General features: G+C 51.8%; 1 protein-coding gene across 22 annotated transcripts; it reads left to right on the top strand.

Annotated features, from left to right (window-relative positions):
* Positions 1-108: 108 nt before the first annotated feature.
* On the top strand, positions 109-21,292 carry IPO13 (importin 13). Of its 22 annotated transcripts, none has more exons than XR_012421177.1 (20): positions 109-842; positions 2,584-3,320; positions 9,883-10,023; positions 10,131-10,272; positions 10,381-10,547; positions 10,768-10,888; positions 10,975-11,122; positions 11,549-11,730; positions 11,815-11,841; positions 12,036-12,170; positions 12,320-12,463; positions 13,800-13,880; positions 14,422-14,559; positions 14,712-14,808; positions 17,817-17,869; positions 20,118-20,184; positions 20,267-20,325; positions 20,473-20,562; positions 20,768-21,035; positions 21,125-21,292. XR_012421177.1 is itself a non-coding variant. In XM_005543635.4 (20 exons), the coding sequence occupies exons 1-20, from the start codon at positions 759-761 to the stop codon at positions 21,219-21,221; spliced, it is 2,892 nt and encodes a 963-aa protein (XP_005543692.1). In that variant the 5' UTR covers positions 109-758; the 3' UTR covers positions 21,222-21,292. The 22 variants fall into 22 exon arrangements, 10 of the variants coding, with proteins under 10 accessions (XP_005543692.1, XP_045228332.1, XP_073865440.1 ...); XR_012421172.1 differs by having other exon boundaries at positions 2,539-3,320; XR_012421171.1 differs by having other exon boundaries at positions 1,031-3,320.
* Positions 21,293-21,721: the final 429 nt, after the last annotated feature.

Here is a 21,721-nt window from a genome sequence, read left to right as displayed (position 1 = left end):
CGTGCCGAGCCAGAACTGGCGAGAGTGGGGGCCTGAGTTGCGGTGCCGGGGACAGGCGCTCGGGGCAGCCCGCGCCTTGCCGAGGTCCCTGCCCCGTCCCGGCCGGGCGGGCTTGTCTGTCAGTCACTGGGGCGGAGGCAGCGGCGGTAGCTGGGCTGTAGCGGGGCGGTGAGAACAGCGCGGGCCAGGCCGAACGGAAGGGACCTGCCACAGCCCCTCAACTCCACGGACTCTTCGCCCCAGACTCGCGGAGCTGCATCTCCGCGCCTCGTCGGACGCCTCCGTAACCACGAAGGGCTCTCTCCCCCGTGACCCTCCAGCCCCATGACCTCTTCATAGCACCCGAGAGCTCCCCCAGGCGGGGGTGTTGTGGGTACAGGCCATCGACCTTGTGACCCCTCAAGAGCCAGGGACTTGGTTTCCCCCGCAGGCCTCCCTCCCCAGTGACTCCCTCCACACAGATTCTGGGGACAGAGCTGTTACCTACCACTAGGATCCCTGCCTGAGAGCTCCTCATTGACGGCTCCCTCCTCGGAGTCCCTTTCATTGGGTCTCCTAAGAGCACCCCTTTTGGCCTCTGGCAAGCCTCCCACCCCCAAACGAGGTGGGGAGGCCTCGGCAGCCATGCCCGCCCTGGGCTCCCCCTCACCCCACCACTCCCTGGGCACCCAAGCCGGGGTCTAGCAGGGGGCCAGCAGCCAAGGGGCTGGGGCAGGAGACAGATCAGGGCCCACCTCCCTGCCAGGGAGGGAGCAAAGATGGAGCGGCGGGAGGAGCAGCCGGGGGCTGCAGGGGCTGGAGCAGCACCAGCCTTGGACTTCACTGTGGAGAACGTGGAGAAGGTATGAGGGCTCTGGGGTGGGCACTCCAGTGACAGAGCAGAAGTTCTGGGGACTGTCACTAATGGCAGAGCTCAGGCCTGGGCTGGGTGCCCGCTGGTATGGTGCCCCCAGAGCACCTGGCATTTGCTGTCTATCTGGGCAGGCAGTATTGCAGTGCCCTAATGGGCTATTTTTGTCTTTCCTTACAGGCAGGTCCCCTGTGGACAGATACTCTAGGGTCTTGGGATGGTCCCTTCAGGGTGCTGTGACTTAGCCTCCCATCCAGACTGGCTATTTTCCAGCTCCATGGGAACTGCATGAGCAGTGCAGTAGGAAACTGGGAACCCAGGAGACCTGCAGCTCAGTCTCCTGGAATTATCCTGATGCCAAACCATCCTGGACCTGATTTTGTTGAGCCAAGGGCTCAGAAAATGATCTGGAACTAAAACAATCTGGGTTGTTTCGACTCTTTGAAGAAGGGTCCTTCCTTTATTGGATGGAAGCCAGACCAGTCCTGAGCAGGCAGGCCTGGGGCTGTCTCCCTTTGTTTTGTGCTGAGTCCAAGGGTCCTGGCCCAGCTGGGAGCCTTACAGGGCTCCTCCCTACTCACCTGCCCACATAGCTCCCTGCCATGGCCCTCCCAGGCTCCCCCACTGCCCAGCCCATCTTTCTGAACTGCCTCTTTAGTTCTTTTTTGTATCTGCTCCCTACAACCTGAAATGCAGGAATGCATACACCCTGGGATGAATGGGGAGATAGGGCTCCCTTACTTGAAAGCAGGGAATGATTGCAGATGCTCACTTGTTATCCTTAACCCTGTTTGCCATAACAAATAATGAGGATGCATCTCTTCTGTCTGCTTTGGCATCCCTGAGGGGCCAAACAAGGGCCAATGGCCATAACTGGCTGTCAGGGGTACGAATAGAGCTAAGCCTACTTGGATGGAGCCTGATTAAGGGTCAGGGTCCTGGCCACACTCTCCCACCCCTTGGAGCAGGGCAGTGTTGGCATGGTGGCGCACTGTTCCATGTGCTATTGGGAGATAAATCTCACTGTTTTCTTACTTGATAAAGTCCCATTGGAATTGAGACCCTGGGGATTCTGCTAGTGGAGAGCACTAGGCGAGGTGTTTGCCAGGGCTGCAGCTATGGCCAAGGCTTCTCTGGATCAGTTGGTTGGACATGTGCCCTCTGAGGAGTGTTCTCACCCTCCCCTCCAGTATATCTGTGCCCCAGGGCTGCCTGGAAAAAGTCTTAGTCCTGCTCTGATTTCACACTGGCTTTGGTGCCAGCATCTGGAGTGACCTAGGGATGATCCTGGGGGAGCTGAAAGGAGCTGTTGGAGTTGATGGGAGCAGCTGTGCCTGGGAGGGTCAAGTCCCCTCAAGCTGTTCCATGCCCTTCTCAGACTTAGCTTCATCCCTGCGAAGCTGTTCCTTCCACCTGGGCTTTGCCCTCAAGTGCCTCCCCTTTGGGGAGATCAGCTTCCTCTTTTTTCGCTTTCCTGTGGAGATTCCCTCTCTGAACCCATAATGTTTTGCTATAAGGAGAAGAGGATATGGTAGAGCATGAACAAGGTTCAGGCTCTCAAGATATCAGCAGGACCCCAGGCCCAGGAAACACTGCAGAGCCCTGAGCTCTCCCTGCTCAGCCCCCCAGTCAGGGAGAGGGAGCACCCTTGCAGGACCAAGTCACACCTCTGTTCTGGGCTCTGGCAGGATCCAGAGTGGCCAGCACCTGTTCAGTCCTGTGCTGTCCTGCAGGCGCTGCACCAGCTCTACTATGACCCCAACATTGAGAACAAGAACCTGGCTCAGAAGTGGCTGATGCAGGCCCAGGTCTCCCCACAGGCCTGGCACTTCAGCTGGCAGCTACTGCAACCTGACAAGGTACCAGAGATCCAGTACTTTGGAGCCAGTGCTCTTCACATCAAGATCTCTCGCTACTGGAGTGACATCCCCACTGACCAGTATGAAAGCCTAAAGGCACAGCTCTTCACCCAGATCACCCGCTTTGCCAGTGGCTCCAAGATTGTACTGACTCGGCTGTGCGTGGCACTGGCCTCACTGGCTCTCAGCATGATGCCTGACGCTTGGCCATGTGCTGTGGCAGATATGGTACGACTCTTCCAGGCTGAGGACTCACCAGTGGATGGCCAGGGTCGCTGCCTAGCCCTGCTAGAGCTACTGACAGTGCTGCCTGAGGAGTTCCAGACCAGCCGCCTACCCCAGTACCGCAAAGGCCTGGTGCGGACCAGCCTGGCGGTGGAATGTGGGGCTGTCTTCCCGCTGCTGGAGCAACTACTACAGCAGCCCAGCTCACCCAGCTGTGTGCGTCAGAAGGTGCTCAAGTGTTTCTCCAGCTGGGTGCAGCTGGAGGTGCCACTGCAGGACTGTGAGGCGCTCATTCAGGCTGCCTTCGCTGCTCTGCAGGACTCGGAGCTCTTCGACAGCAGTGTGGAGGCCATTGTGAATGCCATCTCACAGCCTGATGCCCAGAGGTGAGCTAGTCCCCACCCGCGCAGAAGACAGCCTCTTTGGCCAGCCACACATCCATCCATCCATCTGTTCAATGAACATTAATTGAATGTGTACTGATACCTGGTCCTATGCTGGAGATACAGCAAGGAAGCAAAGAAGACATGGTCCCTGTCCTCATGGTTCAGACAGGGAGGCAGACATTAAACAACTAATTATCAGTTATTCAATTAAAATATTTGACTCTCTTTTCCTTCTCTCAACTAGTCACCAAGTCCTGGCTGTTCTCCTCCTGACCACATTGCAAATCTATTTTTTTTTCCATTTCCATTGCTACCACCTTAGTCCAAGCTGTCATCGTCTCTCTCCCCAGATGACTGTAGAGCTTGTCCTCACTCTTATACCCTTCATTGTCCCAGCAGCCAGAGTGATCTTTTGAAAATGGGGATCTAATCTTTCTGATCAGAAGCCTTCAGTGGCGTCTCAGTGCTCTTAGGTTAAAGCTCGGAATCCTTAATGTGACTCATAAAGGTGCTGCACAGTGTGGCATCACCGGCCTCATCTCATGCTACTCTCCTTGCTCTCTACACTCTCACACAGTTTCTTTAATTCCTTGAATTTCCCATGTTCCTTTCAGCCTCTGGCTCATCACATGTACTTGACACCTTGCCTCAGCTTAAGCATAGGGAAGTCCTCAATGGATTCTTAAGGCTAAGTTTGATCTTCTCTCTTATGTTACCTCAGAGCTCCCAGTATTTTTCCTTCTTAGCCCATAACATGATTTCTCTCACCTCTGTGAGGACAGGGACTCTGTCATTTTACTTTGTCACATTGTGCTTGGCACATGGTAGCATCTGATGTTTTTTGAATGGAGGAAAGTAGGAGTTGCCTGAGTTAGGAGGGGTGGGGATGGAAGGGATTGGGGGAGGAGGGTGGAGTGTTCTAGGCTTTAGGAACCACAGCAGCTGCAAAGACTTGTGGGCAGCATCATGATATATTCAAGGGCCCTAAAGAAGTGAGTGTAGTGAAGTGTTTGTTTTGCAAATGTTCATTGAGCATGTCCTGTTTTGGGCCTTGTGCTGAGCTCTGGGAGCACAGAGACAAATCCTTTAGCTTCAGTCTCTCCGGAGCTCACAGTCTAGTGGACACATGAATGGCAAGTACAATCAACATGATGAATCCTCTGATGGAGAATGCAGGGGCCTTCAAGAACCCAGAGGAGGCTTTCACTGAGTCTGAGGGCTATGAAAGGATTCCCAGAGGAAGTGACAACCCAGCTGTGTAAGAGTTAGCCAGATGGAAGTGATGGATAGGGAGGACATTCCAGACAGATGGAAGAGCCCAAGCAAGGGAAGAGTGAAAGCCCAGAGGGCCTGGTGATCTGTAAATCATTAGGTGTGATTAGACAGCAGGATTTAAGGGCCAGAGTTATAGGAGACCTGGGCCCAGATCATGCAGGACCTTGGCCAAGTTTAAGATTTTGATCTTCATCCTGAAGATGATATAAAGATATTAAAGGATTTTAAGCAGAGAAAATGGCCTACTGAGACTTTTGGTATGAGCTGGATTAGAAAAAGTGAGTTTGGAGGCCCTGACACTGACATTTCAGAGATGGGGCTTTGGGACCCTTGGCAGAATTGGAAGGGAAAACCATTGAAAGAGATTTCATGGACAGTGGCTAACGACTCAAGCCTTGGCATTAGTCACATCTAAATTTGAATCCCAGAATGTTCACTTATTAGATCTGAAATCTTGGATAAACCATTCCTAAGCCTCAGTTTCCTCATCAATAAAATGGGGATGATCATATCAACCCCACAGAGTTGTAAAGGTTTAAATAGGATAATGTGCGTAAGTCCTGCCCCTGGTGTTCGGTAAAGAGTATTTTGACTCCTTGAGTAATGGGAGTTCTTTTGTGGTCTCTGCTGGGGTTGGGATGGTCAGCAGCATGCATTTGTACGTTTGGGTTATTCATACGTTACATGTTTTAAAATGGGAACTGTGTGTGTATGTTCTTCGTTTATACTTTATGTGATGGTAATGGTAACTGTTAATGGTTAATGGTAACTGTTTGTTTATTTATTTATTTATTTATTTATTTATTTATTTTGAGACAGAGTCTCACTATGTTGCCCAGGCTGGTGTACAGTGGCACAATCTCGGCTCACTGCAGCCTCCGCCTCCCAGGTTCAAGCGATTCTCTTGCCTCAGCCTCCAGAGTAGCTGGGATTACAGGCGTGCATCACCACACCTGGCTAATTTTTGCATTTTTAGTAGAAACGGGTTTTTGCCATGTTGGCCAGGCTGGTCTTGAACTCCTGACCTCAGGTAATACACCTGCCTCGGCCTCCCAAAGTACTGGGATTACAGGCATGAGCCACCATGCCTGGCCAACTGTTTATTTTTTAAAAGAGAAACATAGTTACTATTAAATGGATTAAGGCCGTTTACTTTTAGAATTGGTCATAAGAAGTAGAACCGGGGCCGGGCGCGGTGGCTCAAGCCTGTAATCCCAGCACTTTGGGAGGCCGAGACGGGCGGATCACGAGGTCAGGAGATCGAGACCATCCTGGCTAACACGGTGAAACCCTGTCTCTACTACAAAATACAAAAAAAAAAAACTAGCCGGGCGAGGTGGCAGGCGCCTGTAGTCCCAGCTACTCGGGAGGCTGAGGCAGGAGAATGGCGTGAACCCGGGAGGCGGAGCTTACAGTGAGCTGAGATCCGGCCACTGCACTCCAGCCTGGGCGACAGAGCGAGACTCCGTCTCAAAAAAAAAAAAAAAAAAAAAAAAAAAAAAGAAGTAGAACCGGAATCATGCGATAGAAAGTGGGCCTAATTGTTCAGTGGCTAAATTTGAAAAGGAGTTGGTTTCATATATATGTGTGTGTGTGTGTGTGTATGTATGTGTATATATATGTATATGCACACACACATGCACACATACACACATAGATAATGTGCTTAACGACTGCCTTTTAAAACTTTTAAACATTGGGGTTGATTTTAAAAAATAAAAGATTGTTTCGGTATGAGGATTAAATAAGAGAACGTGAAGCTTTTAGCATGGTTCCTATGTACTCCGTAAACAGCAGTTGCCAGTATTTGGTTTCATTATTGTGTTGGCAGTTATTATGATACCTATCCCCCGGCTTCCCAGGCTTTCCAGCTTAAGGTGGATACCTAGTCCCAGATCAAGGCCTCTCTTGGCAGCCTGAAGCTCAAGTGCTGGGTGGGCTCCGACAGTTGGTGACTAAGGGAAACAGATCAGGGCAAGTGTGTGGGTGATGTGAGGTGTCCTTGGATACACCCAAGTTTACCCGCCCAGCCAGTCTCAAGGGCTTTGGCAGGTAATTGATGCCCCTTCTCCTCTGAACGAATGAGCGAGCAAGGAGCCAGTGAGGTAACCCACAGCCTCCTTGGCGCCCATTGGCTGCAGCCCCTTGGTTGCTTAGCAACTCTCCCCATTTTCTCAGCTCTGCTCCTGAAGTGAAGCTCTAATTGCAGGTCTGGGCTGAGCTCCGTGTGAGCAGCAGCGGAGGAGTCCCAGCAGCCCTGCCTCAGCTACTTGAACTGACCGATTGGAGCCAGGCCTCTTGAACCCAGCCTCAGCTGTGGTCGTAAAGACATCCTCCCTGTCTCCTTCCCCCAAACCTAGAAACCTCTGGGACCTCAGACTTGTTCTTCTGTCCACTCACAGGTCGCAGACACAGGTGCTCAGGTGGTAGGAAATCTATGCAGGAACTTCTTCCCATGGGTGAGCTGCATCCAACCCAGAATCCGAGCCTGGTCCTTGCTCTACCCAGTCTAGTTTCCCAGCTTTGGCTTGTGAAAGTCACCTTCAGTGGCTTTGACTCCTGGGTCATCCAGGCACGCCTTCCCCAGGTGTCCTGACATTGGCCCTCCCCTTAGCTAAGCTTGCACTCAAGTCACCCTTTTCTTGCTCCTCCACAGCTGCTGCTGCTTCCTGGCTCTCTCCTTTGAAATGTATTTTTTTTCCAGAAATATGTTTTTAATGCTGGAAAAGCTTTTCCTTGGGAGTTAGGGAGGGAGGGAAAGTGAATTAGGCAGGCTGTTGGGGGCTCCCATCAGTTAGCACTGGAGATATGGGCTGAGATGCACATAGATCCTTTGGGGAAATCCTGGTTGGGCCCTGAAAGAAAAGCAGACCTGTAGCAGTTTAAGGGGAAGTTTCAACCTGGATTCTGCTTCTAAGTTGTATGACCTTGAGTGATATGATACTCTGAGCCCTTTGAGGCTGTATTATCCTTGATTTGTTCTATTATGAGGCTCAGATGAGACACATTAAGAACCTTCACTGAGTATCTGCCGTCTGCATAAACTTTGGCAGGTGGAGGAAGGAGCCTTAGAATACAGTGGAGATGCTATGGGGGTAGAGCGCTACCTCCTGCACCCATCTCAGTTGCTGAGGAGCTTGTGGGCCATAGCCTTGGCCCTGCCTCTTGTCTTTGTGCCAGAGTCTGGCCTGAAAATGCCCATTGTCTGGTGGTGCAGCCCGTGTCAGGGTCAGGAGACTGAAGCTATCCCAGCCGTCTCCAGGCAGCACCCCCTGGGGCTGTCTCTGGGCTGGGGATATCCTGGCATGGATGACTTTTCCTACCAGAATGGGGATGTGGAGAAGGAGGCCGATGTCCCTGGGCTGGTTGCCTCTTTTTGTCATTCTCATCCTCCCACCAAGGATATGAGGCTACTGCCTAGCAACCTGCTTGGGGCAAGTCCAGATAGAACTCCTTCTGGGATCCTCAGTCCCCCACTCCCTAAAATAGATTGCTATGGTGACATTATGATTGACAACAGAGGGGTCCCAAGCACCTGATCCCTACTGTTAGAGCGTGGCTTCCTCTGCTTAGTCTCATCTCCACAGACCAAGGTGCTGAAGAGGGATCCAGTGGGCTGAGCCAGGCTTCTCTCAGTCCCCTTCGTATACTGGGCTATCTATCCTTCTCCTTTAGAGATCGTTGTGTTTCAGGGCTCTGATCTGGACCCTCTTATTTTTTTTTCTCATTCAACACATTCTCCCTGGGCAATTTTCATCTACTCCCGTAGCTTCAATTACCAGCTGTTAGCTGATGACTCTCAAATCTATGGCTTTTGCTCTAACCTCTATGCTGGGTTTCAGGGTTTTATATCCAACTCTTTCTAGATGCTTCTACCTGCATAACCTATCAGGTGTCTGTGAATCAACTTATCTAAGACTGAGCTTATCACCTTCCACCTCCCATTAAAGGTGTTGCTATTCCCCATTCCTCACCCCACAGGTCTCAGTAAATAGCTCCACCATCTATTTAGTTGTTTAGCCAGTGACCTGAGAGTTGCCTTTATTCTTCGCCTTCCTCATATCCAGTCAGTCGTCAAATCCTGTCTGTTTGGCCTCTTAGCTCTGAGTTCATTATCTACTTCTCTCCCTCCGTGCTGCCACCAGACTCCTCAAGAGTTGGGATTTGGTGGTAGAGAGTAGAGTGGATGGCAGGGGTTGATGCTCTCATGAGCTGTTGCTGCCTTCCAAAATCTTTTTTTTTTTTTTTTTTTTTTTTTTTTAATCAGGGCTTCTGAGCCTGTGTTTACTCGTCTGTCTCCCACTCTTGTTCAATCACCCCTGCCAGACTGTATCAGTTTCCTAGGGCTACCATAACAAAGTACCACAAACTAGGTGGCTTTAAAACCAAACAAATTCATTGTCTCACAATTGTGGAGGCTAGAAGTCTGAAATCAAGGTGTTGGCAAGGCTGAGCTCCTTCTGAAACCTGTAGGAGACTCCGTCCTTGCCTCTTGCTAGCTCTGTGGTTTGCTGGCAGTCTTCAGTGTTCTCTGGCTTCCAGCTGCATCACTCCACTCTCTACTTTAGTCCTCATGTGGCATTCTCCCTGTATGTCTCTGTCTTCACATGGATGTCTTCTTATAAGAACACCAGTCATATTGGAGTTCAGGTCCATCCTACTCCAGTATAACCTCATCTGCAATTATCTTATTTCCAAATAAGGCCACATTTTGAGGTACTGGGGATTAGGATTTATCAAAAAACGTATCTTTTTTGTGGGGACATAATTTGACCCATGCGAGTCTGCCCTCTGGCGCCCCAAACTTCATGTTATCACCACATGCAAACTATATTCACTTCATCTCAACCTCCCCAGAAGTTGTAACCTAGCTGGACGTGGTGGCTCACACCTGTAATCCCAGCTACTCCAGAGGCTGAGCAGGAGACCGAGTCTCTTGAGCTCAGGAGTTCGAGACCAGCCTGGGTAACATAGCAAAACCCCATCTCAAAAAACAAAATCTTCACCCATTCTGGAATCAGCTCGCAGTCCACCTGGAGAACACAATTCAACCCGTAATACCAGCCTTCTCATACTTCCCTCTCAGAGTTCTGGGGGCTCTGACCTAAGGTTCTTCCCAACATAGGGAACATCAAATCTGCCATGTAGACCCTGACCCTTGTTTTGCTTAGGATTTAATAAGGGGAGGGGAGCTTTGAAGGAAGACAAGGAGATTATGCCTTTCTCTTAAAGCCAGTGTGGGGGTGAGCAGAGAGCTCTGATGGATTTTCTTACCTCATGCCTCTAGGTACGTGAACACGCTCCTGAAGCTCATCCCGCTGGTGCTGGGTCTGCAGGAACAACTGCGGCAGGCAGTGCAGAACGGGGACATGGAGACCTCCCATGGCATCTGTCGCATCGCTGTGGCCCTGGGCGAGAACCACTCCCGGTAAGGGGTGGAGCAGCTGGGGGTGGGATAGTAGGGCCCTCTAAGAGGTGGGGTTATGGAAGTCCCTGGAGAGGTAGAATGACCTGACTGTGTCTCCTCCTCCCCAGGGCCTTGCTGGACCAAGTAGAGCACTGGCAGAGTTTCCTGGCACTTGTCAACATGATTATGTTCTGCACAGGCATCCCTGGCCACTATCCTGTCAATGAGACCACCAGCTCCCTAACCCTCACCTTCTGGTACACGCTGCAGGTGTGTCTGTGTGACCTCCAGTAGGACTGGGCTGTGGTGGAAGAAGGTGGATCATGGGCTTCTATGGCTGCTGGTGAGGTGGCTAATTGTCTTCCCTGGCTCTCTCAGGATGATATTCTATCCTTTGAGGCAGAGAAGCAGGCTGTATACCAGCAGGTGTACCGGCCAGTCTACTTCCAGCTGGTGGATGTGCTTCTGCACAAGGCCCAGTTCCCTTCTGATGAGGAATATGGATTCTGGTCCTCAGACGAGAAGGAGCAGTTCCGAATTTACAGGTGATGGTAGCAGGCCAGCTCCTCTAAAATGGAGTCCAGAAATAATGAAGGCAATGAGGGAAGGGGCCCAAGGCCAGGCTTTCTGAATTTTGGGGCTCCTTTCTCTGTTTTCTAGGCATTGTTGCAGAGTTGTGGGGGTACTGGGGTAGGCTCCTGGGCTTGGGGGCAGGATCCAGGGTCAGGATCCAGGCAGTATAAAAGGCCTTCATCTGCTTCTCAGGGTGGACATCTCAGACACGCTCATGTATGTCTATGAGATGTTGGGGGCCGAGCTGCTCAGCAACCTCTATGACAAGCTGGGTCGTTTGCTCACCAGCTCAGAGGAGCCCTACTCCTGGCAGGTACCTCCCAAGCCTGATTCCCTCAGCCCTCCCAGACCTGTCACACCCTCCTCCTCATCCAAGCCAGTGGCACCCTCTTTCCCCAGCACACAGAGGCCCTCCTCTACGGCTTCCAATCCATCGCAGAGACCATTGACGTCAACTATTCTGATGTGGTGCCTGGGCTCATTGGCCTCATCCCACGGATCAGCATCAGCAACGTGCAGCTGGCAGACACTGTCATGTTCACCATTGGTGAGACCTGGCACACACCCATGACCATATTCCCAGAGCCACAGCACCCCACCCCGGCCACAGCCAGCATGCTGGATTCTATCCAGAATGGGAGAGCCATGTGCCTACACACAATCAGTGTTGTAACAAACTGACTGTCCTGGCAGGTCTAGGGGGTCCATCTGATGGCACACTGAGCTGAATTCAGTGAGGCTAGTTTACTGTCAGTGAAACAGCAGTACTGGGCTTCTGTTGAGTAACCTCTCCCTGCTTCTCAGCTGTAAGGCTCATGTTTGAGCATGCACATGCATATGTCCTCTGAATGGAGCAGTGCTCTGTGCTAGGGCTGCAACTTGACCCTGCCAGGAACTCTGCTTGCCTCAGAGACATGGTACAAAGCCAGTCTGGCCTGCCTCAAAGATCCTTCTGTCTCCCTCCTTCCTCCAGGAGCTCTGTCTGAATGGCTGGCTGACCACCCCGTCATGATCAACAGTGTTCTGCCCCTGGTACTGCATGCCCTAGGCAATCCTGAGCTCTCTGTCTCTTCTGTGTCTACCCTCAAGAAGATCTGCCGAGAGTGCAAGTATGACCTGCCTCCCTATGCTGCCAACATTGTGGCCGTGTCCCAGGTATGCAGGGGCCCTGGATGGTACTGAGCTTCAGAGCACACTCTGCACTGTGCTGATACTACATTCCTTCTTTCTCCCCCGCAGGATGTGCTGATGAAACAGATCCACAAGGTGCGGCTCAGAAGTTTCTAGGGGTCTCCTTGGGGGTCTTGTGGGAATCTCTTATCCCTGAAATCCTGTTTTTTGGCCTTCCCCTTCCTCTTACCCCTTATTCTCTGTGTTTTTCTTCTCCCAAGAGGCCCGTTTTCCTTCTTACCCCACAACTAGATGTGGCCAGGACTGACCATCCATGTTCTGCCCCACAGACAAGCCAGTGCATGTGGCTGATGCAGGCGCTGGGCTTCCTGCTGTCAGCTCTTCAAGTGGAGGAGATTCTTAAGAACCTGCACTCGCTTATCTCACCCTATATCCAGCAACTGGAGAAGCTGGCAGAGGAGATAGTGAGTGAGCTCTGGGGGCCGGGAGCAGTACTGGTACGCTGTGGCTGATGAGGGGTGAAGGTGGAGCTGGCCCTTAGAGCTGGGGCTCAGTGATCTGGGGACCAAACTGGGGCTAGGAGATCTGGAGCTTGGTTTGCTTCTCCCTGCAGCCCAATCCCTCCAACAAGCTGGCCATTGTTCACATCTTGGGGCTTCTCTCCAACCTCTTCACCACATTGGACATCAGTCATCATGAGGATGATCACGAAGGCCCTGAGCTTCGGAAGCTGCCAGTGCCACAGGGACCCAACCCCGTGGGTGACATTGTCTTTGCCATCCCCCCACCCCCACCTGTGGGAATGTCATTGTCACTCTTCAATTCTGTGGGTAATGTTGTCATTGTTCTCCCTGCCCCGTGGGGGTGATATATTTGGTCCTCTGACTCCATGAATGACCTATAATTGCCTCACTCTGTAGGTAGCAATGTCATTATCTCACTCAACTCTGTGTGTGATGTTGTCCTTGTCCCCAGCCCAATTAGGGTGATGTCATTGAGATTCCTCAGCCTCATGAGGGACATTGACGTTATATCCTTCAACCCTTAAGTGATGTTATTATGGGCCCCTGTTCAACCTCCAGCTCTGTAGGGCCTTCTACTTCAACATTTACTGTCCCCTGTGAGCACTAAGGATGCTCATGACATCCTCCACATGTAGTAGTTCTGGCCTTCAAGTTGCTCCCAGTGCAGAGGAAATTCAAGTTGCTCAGATTGTCACAAAGCAGTGTGATAAGTCTTGTGATAAGCTTGGGCACAGGTTTTGGGGTGACCACTTAGAAGCTGCTTGATCTGGGGCAAGCCTCAGCTTCCCATTAAAAACTGAGAACATTGAAATGTCTGGCTTACTCAACTCATAGAACTGTGCTGGATAGCAGATGTGGTCTTAAGTGAAGGTAGTTTGCATATTGTAAAGTTCTTTACAAAGACTGCTTTGGTTGCTATTCCCAGAACTCCCTCCAGGATTTCTCCAGGAGAAAAGGAAGCCATGGGCATCGTGGCCTCTTTGCTTAACTCCCCAACCCAGTTTCAGTTAGCCTCTTGGCTTTAGACCACACCTGGGCCACTGTCATCCCACAGAGCTGCTTCTTTACATGGTAGTCATCATCCTGCCTTTCCTCACCTCCCAGGACCTCAGTCTGCTCTCTACTCCTCCGTAAGCTGGCAGAGCAGCTTAAGCCTGCATCTGTGCATTCCTTGGGGCTCCCTACCTCAAGCCTATTTGGAGGAGATAACATCTGCTCTTCTTCAGAGGCTAGTCCATAGCCTTGGTTTTACAGAGCAGTGATAGGGGGTGATTTTTTTTTTTAAGTCTACAAAGTTTTTGTAACCTTATGAAGCACTTGTGATATCTCTGCTTTGCAGTTTGAGGCTTCCTTTGAGATGATCCCTAGAATTCAGGATATCCTCCTTTTTCATTCATGAGAGAGTTCAGCAAACCACTTCTTCCCCTAGGTGACCCATGCACTGGGTCTTCAGTGTGCATTCTGGGGTAATAGGTTTGAACTGCTCCCCTCCTCCCTGCTACCAAGTCCTTCTCAAGTGGGTCACAGTGATCAATAGCAGAAGCACTTCACTTCTTCCTGTGTCTTCAGGTGGTGGTGGTGCTGCAGCAGGTCTTCCAGCTTATCCAGAAGGTGCTGAGCAAATGGTTGAATGATGCCCAGGTTGTGGAGGTGAGCCCTGACCCTTGTCCTCTGCTCCCACAGTGACTGCTCAGAGGTGTAGCAGGGTAAGATGTTACTGCCACACTTCAGCTTACAATGGTTTGGAGAAACAAGGAAGGTGAATCCTGCCCCATAGAGATAAGGAATCTTTTGGGAAGACATTTAGAACTCCCCAATATGAGAAGTGCTTAACGCAAGAACTGTAATATTAGGGTCGAGTGACACTCAGGCATCTGTTTTAGCACCAGAGACCTGCCTTTGGTCCCTTTTCAATTCAGGTTTTTGTTGCTGTTGCTGCTCCCTGAGAGGAAATGGTAGAGATGTAAGTAGCAGGAGTTAAGTTCTACAGTTACATCCTTTGCCCCTCAGTGAAGGGCCTTTGCCCCTGCCTTTCAGGGTAAGGGTCAGACTTGCTTACGTTCTTTTGTTTGCAGGGCCAGGCAAGGCTTATAGGTAAGGGCCCGATTTTAGGCCCCCTCTGTGCAGGGCTTCAGCACTGTTCCAGCCAGTCATGACCTGCTGACCAGGGCCCCTTTGTTTTCTTCCCAAGGCGGTGTGCGCTATCTTTGAGAAGTCTGTTAAGACGCTGCTGGATGACTTTGCCCCCATGGTGCCACAGCTGTGTGAGATGCTGGGTCGGATGTACAGCACCATCCCCCAGGCCTCTGCTCTTGACCTCACTCGACAGGTGGGCCTTCTGGTTGGGGCAGAGCTCCTGACCCTGGGTGGGGGTGGGTCAGATGGCTGCTGTGGCCGGGGTCCCCACTTGCATTCCAGGGATATTGCTCTATCCTGGTGAGACTGGGTCTCAGCTGACCAGCATTCCCTGCTTTCTTGTAGCTGGTCCACATCTTTGCTCATGAGCCTGCCCACTTTCCCCCAATTGAGGCCCTCTTCCTGCTCGTCACCTCCGTCACACTCACTCTCTTCCAGCAAGGTAGGTCCTGACCAGGGTCTCTGCTGCTGCTGCCACTGCCACTGCCTCTGCTTCCCCAAATGGGGAGCCAAAGCTGCCCACTCTGTTCTTCTCTGTCCCCTGAGTCACACGTGGGACTTGATGGGAAACCTGTGAGATCAAGCACAGCACCTTACAAATAGTTGAAACCTTAGGTTGAAGTGGATAAGAGGGTGAATGATGTCTTCTGCTGGCCTGCTGGGCTCAGGGCCAGTCTGGATATGGAAGAAGGAGGTGGGGGTGGGAGGTGGGCAGAGGCTCTGAGGGACTTGGGGCACTGGGCTGGCTCCTTTACTTTGGGATATAACGAAAAGTGGAAAGAGCACGGGCTTTTGAAGTCAACTAGACCTAGATTCTAAGTTCATCACCACCAACTAGTTGTGTGTCCTTGGGCAAGTCACTTACCTTTGCTGGGCCTTCATTTCCATATCTGTGAAACGGAGATACCATATACTTGAAATGAGTGTTTACAGGTGTTAAAGTCACATCTTCTGGGCCCCTGGCTCGGGGGCTTTTGCACAGTGAAGTACTCAGAGACCGCTTGTTCCTTTCCCCGCATCAAGGCTTAGTCCTTTCTAGGCCTGAAGTCGAGTACCTTTGGCTGTGGTCCTAGCCCTCCATTCACTGTGGCCCTTTGCCTGAGAGAGTTGGGAGCAGGGGCTTCATTCAGGCTTCTCGTGTTGTCTAATCCAGGCTTCCAATTTGGAGAAACAAAAACAAAAAAAAAAACAACACTGCTCAGCTAGCCTCATGAGCCTTGCCTGGATTCGTGGTCACGGGTTTGAGGCTCCCCAGGGGTCTCGGTTGGCGCCCAGAGTACTTGCAGCTCATATCCTCAGTGCTTGGTCTCATGATCCTGGCCTCTGTTTCTGTGGGCCATGGAGTAGGTCCAAACTGGGGAGAAAACTGAACCAGAAACCTGGTGTGGTCATCCTCAACTCCACCTCTCCCACTCCCTGTACCCAATCTGGGACAAGCCCCATTGATCCTGGCTCCTGATTCTCTCTCGGTCGGTCCACTTCTACCCACCTCTGTGGCCACTGCCTCAGTTTAGGGTCTCACCTGGATTATCAGCAACCTTCTAGTGGGTTTTCTTGACATCTCCCCTTCTCTCCAATCTGTTCTGCACACTGCAGCTATAATCTTCATGAAAACACAAATCTGAGCATTTGTCTTCCCAGGCTTAAAACCCTTTCATTGTTCCCATTGCCCTCAGCTTATTGTTCCATTCCCACCCACGTGACAAGGCTCTGTCATGCCTCTCCTGTCCTCTCCTGCTGATGTCCTCATGACTCCAACATTCCAGCCACACTGCCTCTTCCTTACTGTGTCCCATTTGATCCCTGTGCCTTGCTCCTCTGACTGGAATGTCCTATGCCCTTTACTGGGTGAACTCTCACTCCTTCATGCCTTACAAAAGAGGAAGACTGCATCACTTCTCAAAGTAATTTTTCTGAGGCAGAATTGGGTGCTTCTAACTGTACTGAAACTGCATCCCGTACACACTGCTGAAACAGCACCGATCACACACAATAATCAGCTTTCATGTCTGTCTCTCTTACTAGACTAAGCCCCTCAAGGGTAGGGTTGAGTTTCTTCTCTCTGCATCCCCAGTGCCCAGAATGAGGCCAGAATACAGCAGGCCACAGACGCTGTTAAGTAAAGGAGAGGGAAGGCTCCCTGCCCTTGGAACCTTCTCACTGTCTGGCCCACCTCTAACAGGGTGGCTGCTGAATATCAAACCTGCAGGGTGCACATTGGGCCTCACTTTCTAGGACTTAAATAACTCAGAGTTCAGATACCAAAGGAACAGGCTTTATTTACTGGTGACTCTTCATAGCCTAGAGAAGGAAGCAGGGCAGAGATTATCTGCTTTACAGATGGGGAAACTGAGCATTTGTGGCTTGCGCAAGATCACACAGCTACTTAGTGGTGTCTTAGGCAGATGGTTTTGCACCACATCCTCCTCAGAGTGGAGAAGCCTGGGTAGGAGCTCCAGGTGCATGCCATATTCTTGCCTCAGGAATCATCAGAACTGGAGGCAGAAGTGTCCAACATCATATTTGTTGGGCTTGTTGGTTGTCTCGCTGGACAGGATGGCTCCCATACCTGTTACGCCATCCCAATCTTAGCCATTCCTTCCTCGGGCTCTGCCTTCCCACTGGACCATGGGATGACACGTTGACTGCTTTCCCTATTTCTTGGCATGTCCAGATGATGGGAACTAGTCCTCAGCCCTGAGCTTGGCTCTCTGCTGAGTCTGTGTCCATGTGGAGGAGCTTTGCTGGGGTGGGGCTCTTGTTTTTGGCCTTATGATGCTGTTTCCTCCTCTGGTTCCCTGCCAGTGACTTGCCAGGCCATCTCCAGAGCATGCTGGGCACTGCCATACCTAAGCAAGAGTCCTCTGGTTTAAGTGGACCAAATAGATTATTTTCCTTTGCCAGATCAAGAGCCCTAAGGCCATTGAAGTGAGGTGGCACTTACTCAGGCTCTGATGCCCTGGCCTTTCTAGGGCCCTCAGATAAACCACAAAAAAGAGATACCAAGGACTGACCCCCCCCACCCCCACCTGCCATCCCGGCTCTCCTCTTCAATAACTGGCTGCTGGGAGGTATGTGCTAGGAGCGGTGTAGGGCTACCCCAACCTGCCAGAGGCCACAGTAAGTGTGGTGGCCATTTCTTCAGCTATGTGGAGTCCAGAATTGCTCAAGTACCAAGGGAACACGAGGGGATGGCCCGAGGAGGAGTGGGGAGTAGGCGGAAGGCCCCTTGGAGGGAGCTGGGGCAGGCCCGTCCTTCACTTTGCCGTCTCTTTCTGTTGGGCTTCTCCCAGTTCATGGTTTTTGTATGTTTTGTTTCTTTATCTTGCTTCCTGCTGCTCATGTGCCCCCACGCTGTCTCCCTGCAGGCTCTCAGTCCCACATAACTATATGAGGTTGAGTTGCTGTTTGTATAATTTTTTCTTAAGTTCCATCTTTATTATATTTTAGGGCCCAGGGATCATCCTGATATTGTTGATTCATTTATGCAACTCCTGGCACAGGTGTGTTTTAGTTTTATTCATTCACGTTCTGTTCTCTCTCTTTCTCTTTCTCTTATGTTGAAATTCAATTTAAGCCTATTTTTAGCTTTCTGTTGACAAATTTTTTTTTCTGTTCAGTTGAATAGAGTTTCTTCATCTGTTTCCGTGGAAGTTGACAACCCAACATCCTCCTTTAGTGCCCCTATGCCTCAACTAGCTCAGTCTTCTACAAAGACCAGGGAGAGGCTGATCCCGAAGGGAGGGAGCTGGGCTGGCCTCGGGTGGGGAATGGGAAAGGGAGGGGGTGGTGACTGCGCCCATCAGCTTCTTGTTGCCCAAGAAGTTCACAGGTAGGGCTGGAGTTGAAGGGCCTGGGGTTCACTGTCCCCGTGCTCCTGCCGGGAACTGCCTGCCTCAGTGTCCCCAGCCTGCTCCTGAGAGGTAGGCTGGGAGCAGCTCCAAAGCGAGGGGCTGAAGAGGAATGTGCACGGTGGAGCCCAGAGTTGGGCTGTTGGAGAGGTTGAGCTGCTGCTGAGAGGTGGAGTGCAGGCTCCACGTTAGGATGTGTTTGCGTTTTGTATGTGTTTCAGTGTGTGAGACCTTATTTTGTATGTTTTGAGTTTGGTTTGGGAAGGGAACAGAAATCACCTGTAAGTAGTATGTGTATTGTGTTGGGTGCTGGGGTGAATGTGTGCCTTGATGTATGCTATATGTTGATGTGTTGTGTGTTTTGTGTTGTTTGTTGATGTGTTAGGCCTTGATGGATTTAGAGCGTGGACATGGGTTGGAGGTGTGTGTGTGCTGGGTTGTGGGAGTGTGTATTATGGAGGATAGGAGTGTATGTTGAGTCATTGGTATGTCTGTATCAGAGTATGGTTTGGAGATGCATGTTGGGCTGTGGGGGCATGGAGTTAGTGATGGGGGCTTCTGTGTGTTAGGGGTTCCTAGCATGCAGATCCCCTAACCTGTGAGTTGGGGTAAATGGAGTGTTTCTTTGCTTAATCATTCCACAGATACTTACTGAGTGTGTGATACATGCTCTACTTTGCTAGGTACTGAGGATATAATGGTGAGCAAAAGCAGGCACAGTTCTTGCTCTCCTGGAACTTACAAGTCTAGTTTCTGGGGGAGGGGGAGGTTGGGAGGAGGGAAGAACAGGGAGTGTTCTGGGCCTGGATGGATATGTGTATGGGTGTTTTCAAGGGTGTATCTTTGATGGGGAGGGTGTCTGAATGTGTGTTTGTGGATGGGTATGTTGGGAGAGTGCACAGGGGGACTGTGGCAAGGCTGAGGGTGTAGGTGTGTGGACATGGTTTGGGGATGTGCAGGTGTGATGTGTGACTGTGTAATGAGGGTGTGTTCCAGATGGGGAGAGCGTGTGTATGTTAAGGGTGTGACAGAGGTATGTAAGGAGGGCATTTCAAGTGATGGTGCATGTGGGGGTGTTTGCACATGAGTAAACATGGGGTAGAGGGGATGTGAGGGGCTGGAGGGTAGAGGTCTACGTGGTATGCACTGGGGGCATTGCTGGGGAGCAGCAGTGTTTGAGGATGGCTGGAGCTGTGCAGAGCATCTCCTGTGACCTGAGGATGTGCCAGTCATGTCCTGGTACCACTCGGGGCAGGCCATCTGTCCCCTTCACTTCATCTCTTCCCCCTCACCCACAGCAGCACTGACTCCTTGGTGGGTGTATGGCCGAAGAGGGCCTGGACACAGGGTACCCTGGGTGAAAGATGGGGCCAAGGCTCCAAGGCTCCTGCTGTACTTTTCCTCTTCTTGAGCAGGAGCTAGAGGGTGCCTCAGGAATACAGGAGGGACATGGGAGGAGGGCTGTTGGGCTAAGGGCTCCCTGTCTGGCTGCCATCTCTTCTTCCTGCTGCCCTATTCACAAACCTGGGGTGCTTAACTCCCTCTGTGAATCAACATGAAGTCACTGCTGGCAACCTAGAGCCTGCGAGACATCTGGCCCTGATGGAGGGAAGAGGGAAAGGTGTCTGGAACCCAAACTTTCTGCATTATCCCCACCCCCAACCTCTCTCACATACACCCGTGCATTCATGTACACATACATGTACATAGCATCCCTTGAGCTGTCCTCACCTGACCTACTGAACTCTGAGGTGGTCCGGGTCCCCCAGAGATGGCTGAGTAGCTGGTTTTGGCAGCCTTTACCTGTGAGGTGTGAAGTTGGGGGCTAGGGTGGCAGGTGAGTGGGGGGATGGTCCTTGGAGCTGGCTGGGGCTGGGCTTACCAGCTCCACCTCCTGCAGGCTCTGAAGCGGAAGCCAGATTTGTTCCTGTGTGAACGATTGGATGTCAAAGCTGTGTTCCAGTGTGGTAAGTGGGGCGAGATGGACGGGTGGGCCTGGGGCTCCCCTAGGAGGATCCTTAAACTGATCTGCCTCTGCCTGTCCCACAGCTGTGCTGGCCCTCAAGTTCCCTGAGGCACCTACTGTCAAGGCCTCCTGTGGCTTCTTTGTGAGTCCCATGCTGAACCCTGACCCACTGCCACCCCAATGCCCTGCTCTGCCCAGGACTCCAGACAGTAGGGCTGGGGTGTACAGGTCTTGTCCTCAGGGAGAGCTGGGAAGGAGCTGGGCTGATGGGCCTCTCCATCCTCTGCAGACAGAGCTGCTGCCTCGGTGTGGGGAAGTAGAGTCTGTGGGAAAGGTGGTACAGGAAGACGGTCGTATGCTGCTCATAGCAGTGCTGGAGGTGAGATGGAGCAAAGGGGGGTTTGATGGGAGTGAGGGCCCCGCACTGCTGAGGCAGCTGGCCTTCTGGGAGGCTTGAGCCTTTGGTTCCCTAAGCTCTCAGATTCTGTTTCTTTTTCAATTAAATGGCTGAAAGTTGTTAGGATTGCTGTGGGGATCAACTGGCTCTCAAAAAGCAGCGCTCACCGTGATGTGGTTTGGCTTAGGAACTGTCCAGAGGGCCTGGGGCAGTTAGGCATTCTTGCTGCAGAAGGGGCAACACCCTGGTGTGCTGAGAACCCCTCTCCCTCAGGCCATTGGGGGCCAGGCCTCCCGCAGCCTCATGGACTGCTTTGCCGACATCCTGTTCGCCCTGAACAAGCACTGCTTCAGCCTCCTGAGCATGTGGATCAAGGAGGCCCTGCAGCCACCTGGTTTTCCCTCTGCCCGCCTCAGCCCTGAACAGAAGGATACCTTCAGCCAGCAGATCCTTCGGTGAGCAGAGCTGGGGTGGGCCTGGGCTCAGGCAGAGAGGGGGCAGTGGTGGTGGCTGGTGCTAACCTGCTCTCCCTTTTCTCCTTCAGCGAGCGAGTGAACAAGAGGCGGGTGAAGGAGATGGTGAAGGAGTTCACACTGCTGTGCCGGGGTCTCCATGGCACAGATTACACAGCTGACTACTGAGGGGTGCCCCCATCCCACCCACCCCTTCTCTTCACCCTTCCCTATCCCCAAAGAGTAAACCTGGACCCTCATGCTGTCTCTGCCTCCTTTCTGCTGCCACCACCACCTAACTGAAAGCCTGGGTCCAGAAGGCCTGGGGGAAGGATGGGAGGATGCTTGGACCAGGCCTGAGGGAATAGTAGGAACACCCTCTAGCTCCCAGGTTGGAAGAGATATTGCTGTAGCCAAGACACCTAGGCTGGAGCCCTTCAGAATACTGCCATTGCCCTTGGGGTGGGGTGGTTGCACTAGTGTCATCAACCCCGCCATCCCCATTAAATTAGTCCCAACATGCATGTATGCATACATTTATTTAATCAACAGCGCTGATTACTAGGCCCCTAGCTCTGTCCTGCATTGTTCTGCCCTGAACAAAGGTTGATCTAGTCCATAGCTACCATGCCAACCTGGGAGAATGGTAAGGAAGTGAGGGAAGGCTTCATGGAGAAAGCTTTTGACAG

This window comes from Macaca fascicularis, chromosome 1, assembly GCF_037993035.2.
Source record: "Macaca fascicularis isolate 582-1 chromosome 1, T2T-MFA8v1.1".
NCBI classification, from domain to species: Eukaryota; Metazoa; Chordata; class Mammalia; order Primates; family Cercopithecidae; genus Macaca; species Macaca fascicularis.
This window is presented reverse-complemented; position numbering and strand designations above follow the sequence as displayed.